Raw genomic sequence first — 13,877 nt, 5'->3', positions numbered from 1 at the left:
AGTTTTTTACCTTTAGATAAAGATCAGATACCCCTCAAAGTTCCCACTGTAGTGCAGTGGGTTAAGGATCTGACACTGTCTCTGCAGTGGCTAGGGTCGCTGCTGAGGCACAAGTTCGATCCCTGGCCCAGTGTAATGGGTTAAGGATCAGGTCACAGCTGTGGCTCAGATATTTGATCCCTGGTCCAGGAACTTCCTTATGCTGCTAAGGCCAAACAAACAAACAAACAAACAAAAAAAAGGGAGAGATCATGCCAGGGGATTATACATACTGAAAAAGACATCATTAAAGAATTATCTCCAACCTAGATGGAAGGACCCTATCAGATACTCTTTTTTTTTTTTTTTTTTGTCTTTTTGCCATTTCTAGGGCCGCTCCCGCGGCATAAGGACATTCCCAGGCTGGGGGTCTAATCAGAGCTGTAGCCGCTGGCCTACACCAGAGCCACAGCAACGCCAGATCCGAGCTGCATCTGCGACCTACACCACAGCTCATGGCAACACTGGATCCTTAACCCACTGAGCAAGGCCAGGAATCGAACCCACAACCTCATGGTTCCTAGTCGGATTCGTTAACCACTGAGGCACGACGGGAACTCCCTTATCAGATACTCTTAACTAGCTCATGTGCAGCAAAACTGAAGGGAATTGATTCTTGGATTAATATTTACCACTTAGAAAGGACCCCTGCACTGGACTTGCCTATAGAGAGGACTGCTGACCTCAAAAATCACCTTAATACAATGCTCAGGCAGAGGAGAAACTATCAGACCATAATGAGAAGGCAATGACATCTGAAGTAGACAATGGACAAAAGATGCCAGACCAGGGCTTTATGCCAATTACTTTGCTTATGAACTAAATGTACTTCACAGTCTTATGTAGAGTTTAAAATTGATCTAAATGTTGGATTTATGGTAAATTATCTATATCCAGCACTCCTGGGTTACTTTTGTGGATTTCTCTACTCCAAGGCTCTAGTTGGGTGGCCCTTAAAAAATGATGCTGGAAGAGGGGTTCCTGTCGTGGTGCAGTGGTTAACAAATCCGACTAGGAACCATGAGGTTGCGGGTTCGGTCCCTGGCCTTGTTCAGTGGGTTAAAGGATCTGGCGTTGCCATGAGCTGTGGTGTAGGTCGCAGATGCAGCTTGGATCCCATGTTGCTGTGGCTCTGGCGTAGGCTGGTAGCTACAGCTCTGATTAGACCCCTAGCCTGGGAACCTCCATATGCCGTGGGAACAGCCCTAGAAAAAGCAAAAAGACAAAAAAAGAAAAAAAAGAAAAGATGCTGGAAGAAAGAAGTTATAGTTCTATTTGGGCCATTATTGATATTACTAGATGGGATTCCCTCAGTTGACAAATCATACTTGCTCTATCGCCAAAGATAAAAATTTTCTTTTAAAGTTACTCAAGCTCAATCAGAGCACAAGCAAAATTTCAGCCAAAGAATACAGCCTACCTTAGTTTTGGGATGGATTTATATGGCTATGATCATTAAAGTTTTGGAATTCCCGTCGTGGCTCAGTGGTTAATGAATCCAACTAGGAACCATGAGGTTGCGGGTTTGATCCCTGGCCTTGCTCAGTGGGTTAAGAATCTGGCGTTGCCATGACCTGTGGTGTAGGTTGCAGACACAGCTTGGATCCTGCGTTGCTGTGTCTCTGGTGTAGGCTGGCGGCTACAGCTCCGATTAGACCCCTAGCCTGGGAACGTCCTTATGCCGCGGAAGTGGCCCTAGAAAAGGCAAAAAAAAAAAAAAGTTTAAGGCTTCCCTTATGTTGGGAACAATTAAAACACTAGGAAATTAGGCTAGGTGCCTTATGAACAATGCCTGTATATCACTTGTGTTAAAGATAAGAATTGGTACAGAAGAGACTAAGTGACCTGGGGATATACTGGTTCACATCTAATGGAAGTTCTTGGCTTAAATTCTTACTTGCGACCTCAGTAACACTTGTATTTTGCCTATTTTACAAAATTGTTGTTTCTTGCACTACCAAATGTGTGACTAAACCTTTGATAAGATGATGACTAGTTGACTTGAAGCCACTGAGCAGATATATAGTTCTATATGACATCGATGATTGTAATAATGTAACTCCGGATTTGGGAAGCAACAGAGGGAATCTTTTCCTGAACTAGGAAAAAAACTAGTAAAACAAGTGGTCCACAGACTTTCCGCTACTGCTAATAGGACCTAGTCCAGTAAGCACAATGAATGACTATCAGAGAAATCCTTGCCTGACCTAGGAATGAGCATTCCTAGCACCATGGGACAAAATAAATGGTTATGAAATGGCTCTGAAACCATGATTGAATTTATGACCATGATGGGGCACTATGGATGAAAAATTGTTGCTTGTCAGAGTTTAGGGCAGAGGTCAGGAATGAGGCACTCTGTCCTCTGGGAAAAACTGGCAGAACAGGCCTTCAGAGAGTTAGATATTTTTCAGGAGATTGTATGAGCCCAATTTCTTACATCGTCTCATATCTAGAAAATCACTAAAATCCTTAATGGAGACATCTGCTCCTCATCACTGGGAGCAACTTTCTGCTAAAACGTGTGCTTGACTGTACATATACCCCCTTCACTAATGCCGTATACACACTGACCTCCCCCATTACTTCTCCAGAGCAGTTCCTCAGAGCTGAGAGGCTGTCTCCCAGGCTATACTCATCATTTTGCCCCAAATAAAACAACTGATAACTCTAATGTTGTGCATCCTCCCCACCCCCCAGCAGACAAAGCTCTCCTGGTTTTCCCTAACCTCTGGTTTTCCCTAACCTTTCTCCTGGTTTTTCTCTAACCTCTTCTACCACACTTCCCCTATGTCACCACACTCTAATCCACTGTCATCCTTATTTATTGTTTTTATTTATTTATTTTTTTTTCTTTTTAGGGCCACACCTGTGGCACATGGAGGTTCCCAGACTAGGGGTCAAATCGGAGCTATAGCCACCCGCCTACACCACATGCACAGCAAAACCAGATCCAAGTTGTGTTTGCGACCTACACCACAGCTCACAGCAACGCCAGATCCTTTACCCACTGAATGAATTCAGGGATCAAACCTGTGTCCTCATGGATGCTAGTCAGATTCGTTTCCAACGCGCTACGACAGGAATCCCCCCACTGTCCTTTTTTTTAAAAAACGGCATGTTTTGTATCTGTTGTTTCAGCTGCCTGATGAACTTCTCCCCTAAATCTTACAACAGCTGATTTGGACTAATTTTTCAGGTCTCTGTGCAACTGTCATCTCTGAAATATCTTTCCTGAACACACCATCTGAAATACTTCCCATGCGTCCATTTACTCTAGCCTCATGTTCTGCTTTATTCTCTTCACTCTCTGAAATTATAATGCTCACCAAATGTATCTTTCACTGAAGTGTAAGCTCCCCAGCATCTGGAACAGTATAATAGGTGCTCAAATATTTGATGATAACTGACTGAAAGAAACACTTCTTGATTAATGTTTTAAAGATGCAGAGGAGTTCCCGTCGTGGCGCAGTGGTTAACGAATCCGACTAGGAACCATGAGGTTGCGGGTTCGGTCCCTGCCCTTGTTCAGTGGGTTAACGATCCGGCGTTGCCGTGAGCTGGGGTGTAGGTTGCAGACGCGGCTCGGATCCTGCGTTGCTGTGGCTCTGGCGTAGGCCAGTGGCTATGGCTCCGATTGGACCCCTAGCCTGGGAACCTCCATATGCCGCGGGAGCGGCCCAAGAAATAGCAACAACAACAACAACAACAAAAGACAAAAGACAAAAAAAAAAAAGATGCAGAGTAGATCCAGGAGGAAATTAGACATTACAAAAGAGAATAAAAGAATCATGGAGTTTGATGCCTTCTGAATAATGGAAAAGGATTATAATAGGAAATGGGCTTGCCACAATACCAGAAAACTGGAAGGAGATATAGTTTGCCAATGTGTGGGCTCTATTTTCTCTACATGGTAGTCAGTAGAGCAGATTTTTCATTCAAGAACCATTATGTACAACAATACATTATATACAACAAGGGCCTACTGTATAGCACAGGGAACTATATTCAATTATCTTTTTTTTTTTGTCTTTTTTGTCTTTTCAGGGCCGCACCTGAGGCATACGGAGGTTCCCAGGCTAGGGATCTAATCGCAGCTATTGCTGCCGGCCTACGCTATTGCTACAGCAATGCCAGATCCAAGCCGCATCTGCGACCTACACCACAGCTCAAGGCAATGCTGGATCCTTATCCCACTGAGCGAGGCCAGAGATCGAACCCTAGTCAGATTCATTTCCGCTGTGCCACAAGGGGAACTCTTCACTATCTTTTAATAAGGTATAATGGACAATAATCTGAAAAAGAATACATATGTATAACTGAATCACTTTGCTGTAATCTGAAACTAAAACATTGTAAATCAACTATATTTCAGTAAAACACAAACAAAAAATAACCCATTTTGGAGTTTCCATCGTGGAGCAGTGGTTAACGAATCCAACTAGGAACCAAGAGGTTGCGGGTTCGGTCCCTGCCCTTGCTCAGTGGGTTAACGATCTGGCGTTGCCGTGAGCTGTGGTGTAGGTTGCAGACGCGGCTCGGATCCTGTGTTGCTGTGGCTCTGGCATAGGCTGGTGGCTACAGCTCCAATTAGACCCCTAGCCTGGGAACCTCCATATGCCGCGGAAGCGGCCCAAGAAATGCCAAAAAGACCAAAAAAAAAAAACCCATTTTGAATAAATTCCCTTAAATGGAGTATTAGTTTTAGCATAGCACAAAATCAGCCTTCCCTACTTTCTCAGTATCACGCAACTACACACTCCTATTGGGACTTTGGGAGAACTTTAGGTGGCTGTTCTTCTATTTCTGTTTGTTATGACAACCTGACTTCCAGTGGGTTTCAAAATGTTTGGCAAATAAAATGAGAAATTAATTAAATCTTACAGAGGGTTGTGCATACGGTATATGTCTCTGAGTCTACATCATTTCTTCCTGCCAATCCAGAGCCAATCTTAAACTCTTCAAGGATGCAAGGAGGTTCAGAAATGTAAAAGACTGCCCAAGTAGATTTAAGGACTCTAACTCAGGGCAATGTATTGAATGTTTGTGTTCCCTCGACATTCATATGTTGAACTCTTAACCACAATGTGATGGTATTAGGAGATGGGACCCCTGGGAAATAATTAGGTCATCTGAGTAGAGCTCTCATAAATGTGAGTAGTGTTTTTATGAAAAGAACCCAAGAGAGGTCGCTTGCTTTCTTTCCACCACATGAGGATACAAGGAAATGCTGGAGGTCTGCAACCCAGAAGGGAGCACTCACTAGAAACCTGAGGCACCTACAGAGATAATCTGTAGGCACTTCCACTGTAGACTTCCCAGGCTTTTGAACTGTGAGAAATAAATGTGTGCTGTTTAAGCCACCCAGTGTATGGTATTCTCTTATAAAAGCTTGAACCAAGACACTTAGTAAAACTCTAGTCTAGTGTAGAAACATAGTTCTAAGTGAAATAAGACTTTGACCTGCTTTAAAGTAAGGTAAGTACCACTTTTAACTTTAGTTTTCATCAGGTAGAGGTCATAAGAGAATTACTAAAAAAAAAATACCTTATATACTGTTCAATTTCTAAGTAAGAAGTACAAGGATACATATGAAATAATTTATCTCTCAAACCAGAAGTCAATTTATTTTGTAGTCAAAAAAAATTTCTTCAAGCAATTTTGAATTTACACGCTCTTTAAAGCAAAACACTCTTTAAAGGTGAAAAGGAAATGGGAATGCCTTCTAAAATGCAATTATGTTCTTAAAGAAATCTAAGCGTGTTTCAGAATAAAGGAATATTAGTGTCTTCATTGAAGTTAAGTGGCCTGGCGGTAATTTAACCGTTAAAATTAATTCACATTGGAGTATTACATTAGGTGGAAATGAACAATTCTTTCTTTTAAAAAAAAGATTTAAATATAAACATATATGAACAATTCTAAGGTCACAAATAATTTCTATGGCACTAAGTTCAAATGACACCTTTTTAGACCTTATCCATTTGCTCTTTCTTGCAGCTTTTGACACGTTTGACTGCTCCTTTCTTGAAGTGTTTTATTGCCTTGATTCTATGATATTACAGTCTCCTGGTTTTCCTCCTATCTCACTGGAAGACATTTATCAGCAGTTCTGCAGATTCATCTTCTCCTGACTGGTTACTGAATGTGGCAGTTTCTTAAAAGCTTTATCCTAGGCTCTTTCCTCTTCTTCTTTTTATTATTTCTCCTTAAGTGGTCTCATATAAAGCTTCCCAAACTTCTTCACATTGTAGTACACAGAGAAAATGACAATATTGATATAACTACTCAGAGATGAAAGCCGCTGGCCTAAAGCCTTCTGCCAGTCTAACGACTGAGTTTAATCAATATCCTAACACATGTACACTCTATCTCAGCATAGCCCATGGCACACTGGTGGGGCTTCAGGAAGCTCTAAATTAAGATCCATTTATTTGACTATTGCCAAATATAAATAACTTAATTTCATATTTTCATCCCAGGCCTCATTTTACTTAGTCCTACACCTGTAGTTCCAGTTGCCTACCTGACATCTCTTCTTGATATCTGAAAGCATCTTAAATGTATCACGTCTACAACTAAGCTCATGATCTGTGTTCCCCAAAAGCTGGTCCTCCTCTGGTGTTCTCCGTGTCAGTGTAGGCAATCACACCAAGTAATAGAAGCCAAAATTCTAGGAGATATTCATGCCACCTGCCTCTCATTTCTACATCCAATCTACCATCAATCCTTCTTCAATTTAATGCCTAACATCTTTTTATCTCATCACCTCTACCACTGCCTGAGTCCAAGCTATCTTCACAGTTTATCAGATTTGTCCAAATCATTAAAGTAGCCTCTTAAAGTCATCTATCCTCATCTACTCTAGTCCTTCTCTAATTTATTCTCTAATCCATAAATAGAGTGATTTTTTAAAAAAAGAGTAAAAGACCAAATCAGATCATCCTTTTGCTTATGGAAAAAGTCTTCAACATGACCAATAATTCCTGCATGCATTCATTAATAGTTATTATTCTATTCATCTGCTGCTGCAAAACAAATCACAAAAAAATTTAGGGCTTAAAACAACAATTTAATATTAGCTATCATGAGTCAGTAGATTGTTCAGACTTGGTATGGTTATCATCTAGAACCTGGCATGAAGGCGGAATAAGAATTTGGCTTGAGTTGGAGTCATGTAAAGGCTCAAATAGACATCCAAGGTGGTTTCTTTTCTTTTTTTTAATTACTTAATGAATTTTATTACATTTATAGGTGTACAACAATCATCACAACCAGATTTTTACAGCATTTCCATCCCAAACCCTCAGTGCATCCTCTTACCCCCAACCTGTCTCATTTGGAAACCATAAGTTTTTCAAAGTGTGTGAGTCAGTATCTGTTCTGCAAAAAGTTCATTGTGTCCTTTGTTTAGATTCCACATGTAAGTGATAGCATTTGATGCTGGTGTCTCATTGTCTGACTGACTTCATTTAGCATGATAATTTCTAGGTCCATCCATGTTGATGCAAATGCCATTATTTATTTCCTTTTAATGGCTGAGGAATATTCTATTGTGTATACCACCAAGGTGGTTTCTTCACTCACATGTCTGACGGCTGATTGGGCATCCCTCTCTCCCTACAGCCTCTGCAGTTAAAAGGGTTACTTGAAGCATGGCAGTCTCACAGCATTCAAATTTTTACATGATGAGTTACTTTCCTCAGAGTGTGCTTTATAAGAGACCCAAGGCAAAAGCTGCAAGACCTCTTGTGACCTAGCCTTCGAAGTCATATATCTCTCCATTACCTTATTCTACAGGCCCAAACTGAACCACAATGTCAGCCCAGATTCAAGGAGAATAACTCTCCAAGGACTTGAATATCAAAAAACATAGTTCTGAGGAGAGGAAGGAGAGTCTCTGGAGAATACCAACCACACCAACCTCTCCAATCCCATTTTGCAGCACAGTCCCTATTGCTCTTCCTACCTTCAGTACATTGGCCTTCTTTCATTCCTTGTATTTAGCATACTATATCCTGCTTTTGCACATACCTTTTATTTGTTTATTTATTTATTTATTTTGGTAAGAATGTTCTTCTAATTCCCCCTTTGCCAAGTTAAGCACTGCTCAGCTTTCAGACCTCAAAGAAGTCTCAGGAAAGCCTTTTCTGACTTCCCTAACCAGGTTAAATCTTTTTGGCACTGAATTTATTTCTAGCACAGTCCTCATCCTCACTAGTTTTTACATTTGTTTGAATGATTATGTAATTTATGTCTTTATATTCCCCACTATACTGGAAAATGAGCCATGTCTATTTTTCCCTTCTTACCACAGAACTTGGCTGGTACTCAAATATTTATTTGCTAAATGAATAACAGAAATAAACTAAGTAAATGAAACTATCTCTGCATAACAAAGTAATTTTTTCCCTATAGAATTAAAATGAAGCAGATAATCACATTCCTGTATTCAATAATAGATAATTAGATGACCTAAATACAAGTCATTTTTCACAGCAGAAGTCTCATAAATGTAAAGATCATATTCAATTGCTATATCCTACCTATAAAATTAGCAGATGTATAAAGAAAACAAATAAATATCGGCAAATTACACAAGTTGTGTACAATTTTTTCAGTCTGCTTCCAAATGAGCCTAAAATTGTCTTGGATTTTAATTTCTACAAGTTAACAAAAGCTGACAAGTATACTAAACGGAGCATCACAGGAGAGGTGATTTCCTACCATATGCAGGAAAGTACAGTAAAGACCACTAGAAGCACTCCACTTAGAAATCCAGGAGGATGTTACACAGACCACAAAGAAAACAGATGCAAAATACTAACTGCTCCCCACTACATGATCAATAGCTTGTCTATAAATAAGTACTACCAACTTTCAATTTGAAATGGAATATTTCATCTTGGGGTGAGATCTATCATTCCTATTCTTAGAGGGTTACACAAATACCAAAGGGCTGAATTGAAGAAAATATTTGCTAGTTATGGCTATTAACTACTTTAAAAAATTGTTTAAAGTCTGGGTAATTATAGATGTCAGCATAAACCAAAGTTCATTTTCAAAAAGTATATTCTATTTCGGGTCTGTTGAATCCCAAGCTTCAACTCTAATTATTGTCAACTACTGAAAACATCTAGTCTAGTCACAGAATGTTTGTTACAATCTGAACTAATTTAACCATGTCGTTACTTAATACTTTTGTCCACACCACAACATGGGCTCCATGAGGGCATGGGTTTGGTTAGTCTTGTTTAGAGCAGTTTCTGGCACATTGTGCTGCCCAATGAATTACTATGAGCGAACAGCACTGGTCTTCTAGAAACAGATCTTGCATATTACTTGAAGTATTTATAAAGATTCTTATTTGTTATTTATTGAGAAAAGATATTTTGTCAAAGTGCAAATAAAATGCCTTTTACTTCTCATTTATCCTTCTTGCTTCCCAGGTATAATGCCGTATGAAATCAGTGTTTCTGATTATCTAATTTGTCTAATTCACCAGTTAAGAAATAGCAGAAAGAGCTTTTTGCTAAATAACTTGTTAAAAATAAGAAAAATAGGCCCAAAATGGAATCACTTATGCTTCTCTCAGAAACAGAATCTTAACCTAATCAATTGGGAATCACCTGATCAGCGCTAGTGAGGTAATCTGCCTGAAAGACCCCTGCCATCCCCTAAAGAAAAGTGACCTTGCCACAACCAATCCACTTTCTGCTTATATAACTTCCTTGTCCCACTCCCTTCTGCATATATGTCTTTAATTTTGCACAGCTCCTTGGAGCTCCTTTCTAACTGCTAGATGGACTGCTACCTGATTCACGAATCCTTGTATAAAGCAAATAAGGTCTTTAAAAATTTACTCAATTAAATTTTGTTTTTTTAACACTTTGAATTTCCTTGGTTGTTAATAGATTTCTTAAAAAAGAAAAAAAAAGAAAATTCTTTTTCTCGGCTGAGCTGGAAATTGTACCTTCTGTATGGTTTGAGGAGTCTTAGATTAAACAACTATATGGCACATGATAAGTCTACAAATACGAGCAGGTCCATGACTATGATCATTATGTGGGATAATTTAGCCACTAAATAAAAAAAATACATGTAAGACAGGGGCATGAAAATACGTTATAGGACAGTTTCTTAAATCTAAACTGTCTCTCAATAAATTGTCAAATATTTTGTCTTAAACAAGTGACTTGATGAAGTTGAAATATTCATTAATAAATATATAAACCTATTGTAGGCTCATACAATTTAGATAACAGTAAACATATTAACACTAAATTTGTCCATTAAAGGAAATTCTCCCAACTGGTGACTTTTGACACAAGTTTAATGCTGACCAACAAGCATGACTTGTAGGTTTTCTACGGGTACAGAAATAAGGTACCATTTGTACCTTATTTCTGAACTCATCAATCACAGTGAATTATTCACAGCTAAACAGCTTTTTCCTCTGTCTTGTTTCTTGTTAGGTGTGGATTGAGATCTAGATTTTTGCTTTCAAGTTATAATGTGTCAAATGGAAATTTTTTAATACCAGACAAGTTCAACCTGCTCTACAGCTGCTCCAATTCCAGATTTGAGCTTAGAAAAAGTTGTGTTACAAGAAACATGATCCACCCACATTTTCAAAAGCATTAATGTTTGCCTCCCATTAATGTTTTTAGACCTCTCACTCCCATCCAGCCAAAAAAGAGGGAGGCACTTAACCTAATTTGCAAGTGCCATATTGAACCAATCTTTTCACTACTCTAAGAGGTTTTTCAAAGTCTTGCCTTCCATTTTCTCTAACTCCTGACTCCGCCTTATTTCTACTATAGGAATCAACTAAAAGTCTTAGAACAAATATCTTTGAATAAACAATAGTTCAGTGAATAGATCCCTCCCTTCTTTCTCCAGACCCCATTGCCATCAAATCTTTTTTGATTCTATCTTGAGAAGAGAGATAATAGAAATATATGCAATATTATCTTGGGTTACTTTTAAAAGTTCATTTCAATCTCACATCAAAAACATCCCATCTTCCCTTCTATTTTTCCTCATTTATCACTAAAATTAACACATATTTCTTACAAGTAGGAGTAATAATGAAGAGCAGAGATTTCAGACATATTCAGGAATATTGACTAACTCTATTCCTTTTGGCAAGGCAATTCCCTGATTGAACAGCGCACTGGTGGGTGAATGGTAGGAGATGCATATTTTCTGGCTAAGCCCTTTCAAGGACAGATGCCAAGGTGAGCAGTAGTCCAGGTTTCTCAGCAACCTGAAAGTATTTGTGAATGATTGTGAAAGATTTGTACACCACCCAGCTGCACTTAGGGGCTGCTCCAAAACAGCAAAGCCCAGTCTGGGGAAATTCATGTCACATCCTGTATCTCTGGGTCAGAAGTGGTGACATACACACATACACACACAACCCCACAGCAGTGGATAAGACAGGGTGCACACACACACAAACACGCACATCCCATACCGGTGGGTAAGAAAGGGTGAAACACACACGCGCGCGCACACACACACACACACACACAGTACACCACCAGAAAGCCCTGCGGTGAAGCTCTCTCCGGCAGACAGGCTCTGCTTCAGAAGGCACAGTCAGCATCCTTCCCTGCCAGCCCAAGTAAGAAGCTGGCCTCCGCCTCAGAGCTCCCTGGTCTTTAATATTCTAGGCTTTTCCTTACAAAGTAGAAATGTCTATGCTGGTCTTACCTCTGGGGCTGCTTTCTTGTAAGTATGGTGGGGCCGTGGGAGTGACATTTCCTGAATGGGATGCGGACAGCAGAGGCGAGCGTTCGTCCACCCCATCAGCAGCCATGACTGCGGCAGCGGTGGCAGCGGCAGGGCGGGTGGGAGGCTGAGTCGGGGGTTGCGGCTCCGGCAGGAGGTGGTGGTTAGTGTTGCTGCCGCTGCAGCCTTCCCCGGAAAGACCTGGGATGTGTCACAAGGTAAGAGGCGGGGAGGGGAGGGTGCAGGACCAAGAGGCGGGGGGAAGGGAAGCGCTCTGGGAAGCACGTCTGGTAGAGGGGAGGGAAGAAAGAAAGAAAGGGCCCGGGAGAGCTGGGGGAGGGGAGGAGAGGAGGAGCAGGAGCCCTGGGAACGCAGTAGGGTTGCCTGCAAGGCAAGGTGGGGAAGAGAAGGTGCGAAGTAACCATAGGTGGAGAGGAGGTAAGCGTGAGGGAAGGGTTACAACTTTTTCCTGTTAGTACTCTACGATTCCTTAATTAAGGAGAAGAAGGTTTTACAGTCTGAAAGGGTGTAAAAGGCCTCTGACTTGATTTTAGGAAGACTCCAGCCAACACAAATCTCAAGTTTAACTCCTCCTCCAGGAAGCAAGAGCGGTTCTTTGCTTTCAAACTTTGCAGCAGTTAAATGAAGAAAGCTTATTTCTAGGATTATCAGTTCCTTCTCGAGGACTGCTGCTTTTGTCAGAAAATCATTTTTCAACATCTGTTGTCTGAAAGGAAGTAGGTTTTTGCATGAGCAGTGCCACCTCCTTTTCCTTGTTAATTTTTAAATACCTGTTTGGCACTTTAGTAACTACCGTATAGAAATGATGCATAGTGTGTTGTTGGCTTTTGCAAGTTTCATTTTACAAAATAGGTTGTCATTTTAGTTTTGTTTTTGTACTATGTTGTCCTTGACACATATACAATAAAGTTTATGGATAATGTTAAGACAAAGTTTTGAACATGCCCAGATTAAAAAATGCAATAGGAAAATAGTCATGGTCTCAAACCTGTAACTTTTCTGCACCAATTCTTTAAGTCATTCTTCACACATTTATCATGTGCTTACTGGTCTACAAAGATGAACAGGGCATGTCTTGTTCTTCAAGATGCCTGTGAGGTAGCATAATAAAAAACAAACCAAAAATGAGGCTGGTAGTCCCAGCTGTAGATATAAAGGGGCATGAGGAAAAGCAAACTTAAGACATTGGAAGCTACTTATATTACATGCTCTCTGAAGATACTCTTTCTTCTGAAAAAAAAGAAAAGAAATCCACTTAAGCACCAGCTGGAAATCTTAAAAGAAAATCAAGGAATACTATTTTTTATTATGCAGCATGTTTTGTGGGTCAGTAGTATCAAGATACAATACAATATAAGGATTCCCATAGGATTTAATCCAAGGGCACTTAAACATGGAATGTGAGGGGTGAAAATGTAGCACTCCTGGCAAAAATGGACAATTTACAAAAGAAACAGCAGTGTTGTTACAGTCGCAGCCTAGAAGCTCCTGAGTTAAAGAAACTTTTAAGAAGAATCAACAAAATCCTCTTTCTACACAGTTATCTTCCGTATACATGGGTTTCCACATCCACATATTCAAGCAACCACAGGTCAAAAATTTTTGAGAAAAAAAATTTCAGCAAGTTACAAGAAACAATATTTAAATTTGCCATGCTTCAGCAACTATTTACATGTCATCTACATTGTATTTACAACTGTTTACATGTCATTTATTTTGTATCAGGTATTTTAAAGCATAGGGAAGTAGGTACATAAGTTATATCCATACTATGCAGTTACTACACAATTTTATGTAAGAGACTTAAGCATCAGCAGATTTTGGTATCCATTGCAAAGGGGTTAAAGGGTGTCTGGAACCAATCCCCCAGAAATACAGAGGGACAGGGGGTAACTGTAGTGTCCTGTCCTCTCACCTGTCACACTCTACTGTAATAGTATATTTGCATTTACATTACCTACTTTATGAGGTCAGAAACCAAATCTCTCCCATTCATTATTATATCTCCAGTATCTAACTCAATACCTGGCACATTAATAAGCATTCAACAAATGTTTACTAAATGATTAAACAAGTGAGGG

At 39.9% G+C, this 13,877-nt stretch overlaps 1 protein-coding gene across 1 annotated transcript in view; it reads right to left on the bottom strand.

The window, feature by feature from the left end:
- PIP4P2 (phosphatidylinositol-4,5-bisphosphate 4-phosphatase 2) overlaps positions 1–12,084 on the bottom strand; it is a 64,010-nt gene extending 51,926 nt beyond the window's left edge. Inside the window, exon 1 of the mRNA XM_047783631.1 lies at positions 11,758–12,084. Within this exon, the coding sequence (XP_047639587.1) occupies positions 11,758–11,863 (106 nt within the window). The 5' untranslated portion in view covers positions 11,864–12,084. The remainder of the gene's footprint in view (positions 1–11,757) is intronic.
- Between the last annotated feature and the right edge of the window lie 1,793 nt (positions 12,085–13,877).

This window comes from Phacochoerus africanus, chromosome 6 (genome assembly GCF_016906955.1).
Source record: "Phacochoerus africanus isolate WHEZ1 chromosome 6, ROS_Pafr_v1, whole genome shotgun sequence".
In the NCBI taxonomy this organism is placed as follows: Eukaryota; Metazoa; Chordata; class Mammalia; order Artiodactyla; family Suidae; genus Phacochoerus; species Phacochoerus africanus.
Note: the sequence above shows the minus strand (reverse complement) of the source record. Positions and strands in the feature narration are given on the sequence as shown.